The sequence below is a fragment of the Lontra canadensis genome, unplaced genomic scaffold (assembly GCF_010015895.1).
Source record: "Lontra canadensis isolate GAN:19392208 unplaced genomic scaffold, GSC_riverotter_1.0 scaffold88, whole genome shotgun sequence".
Lineage (NCBI taxonomy): Eukaryota > Metazoa > Chordata > Mammalia > Carnivora > Mustelidae > Lontra > Lontra canadensis.
This window is the reverse complement of record NW_022631082.1, coordinates 1,120,585-1,120,927: the sequence shown is the minus strand read 5'-3', so window position 1 is coordinate 1,120,927 and position 343 is coordinate 1,120,585. Positions and strand designations below refer to the sequence as shown.

The window sequence follows — 343 nt, the reverse complement described above, 5'->3', positions numbered from 1 at the left end:
TGGCCAAAGGAGCTGTCCAGACTGGCATGGACACCACCAAGACCGTCGTGACTGGCACCAAGGATACAGTGTCCACTGGGCTCACTGGGGCAGTCAATATGGCCAAGGGCACCGTCCAGACTAGCCTGGACACCTCAAAGACCGTCCTGACTGGCACCAAAGATGCAGTGTCCACTGGGGTAACAGGGGCAGCAAACATGGCCAAGGGAGCCCTGCAAACTGGGCTCAATACGACCCAAAACATCGTCACAGGCACCAAGGACACCATGTGCAGTGGGGTGACCGGTGCCATGAACGTGGCCAAAGGAGCTGTCCAGACTGGCATGGACACATCAAAGGCCAT

The 343-nt window shown here is 57.7% G+C and overlaps 1 protein-coding gene across 19 annotated transcripts in view; it reads left to right on the top strand.

The window, feature by feature from the left end:
• PLIN4 (perilipin 4) overlaps positions 1 to 343 on the top strand; it is a 7,906-nt gene that overhangs the window by 3,498 nt on the left and 4,065 nt on the right. For 6 of the 19 annotated variants that reach the window (XM_032883627.1, XM_032883630.1, XM_032883633.1 and 3 more), the window contains one exon: positions 10 to 338. The exons of 3 other annotated variants lie outside the window; for them this stretch is intronic. In XM_032883627.1, coding sequence (XP_032739518.1) covers positions 10 to 338 — 329 coding nt within the window. The remainder of the gene's footprint in view (positions 1 to 9; positions 339 to 343) is intronic. 10 more of the 19 variants (XM_032883640.1, XM_032883628.1, XM_032883631.1 and 7 more) reach the window with 9 other exon arrangements.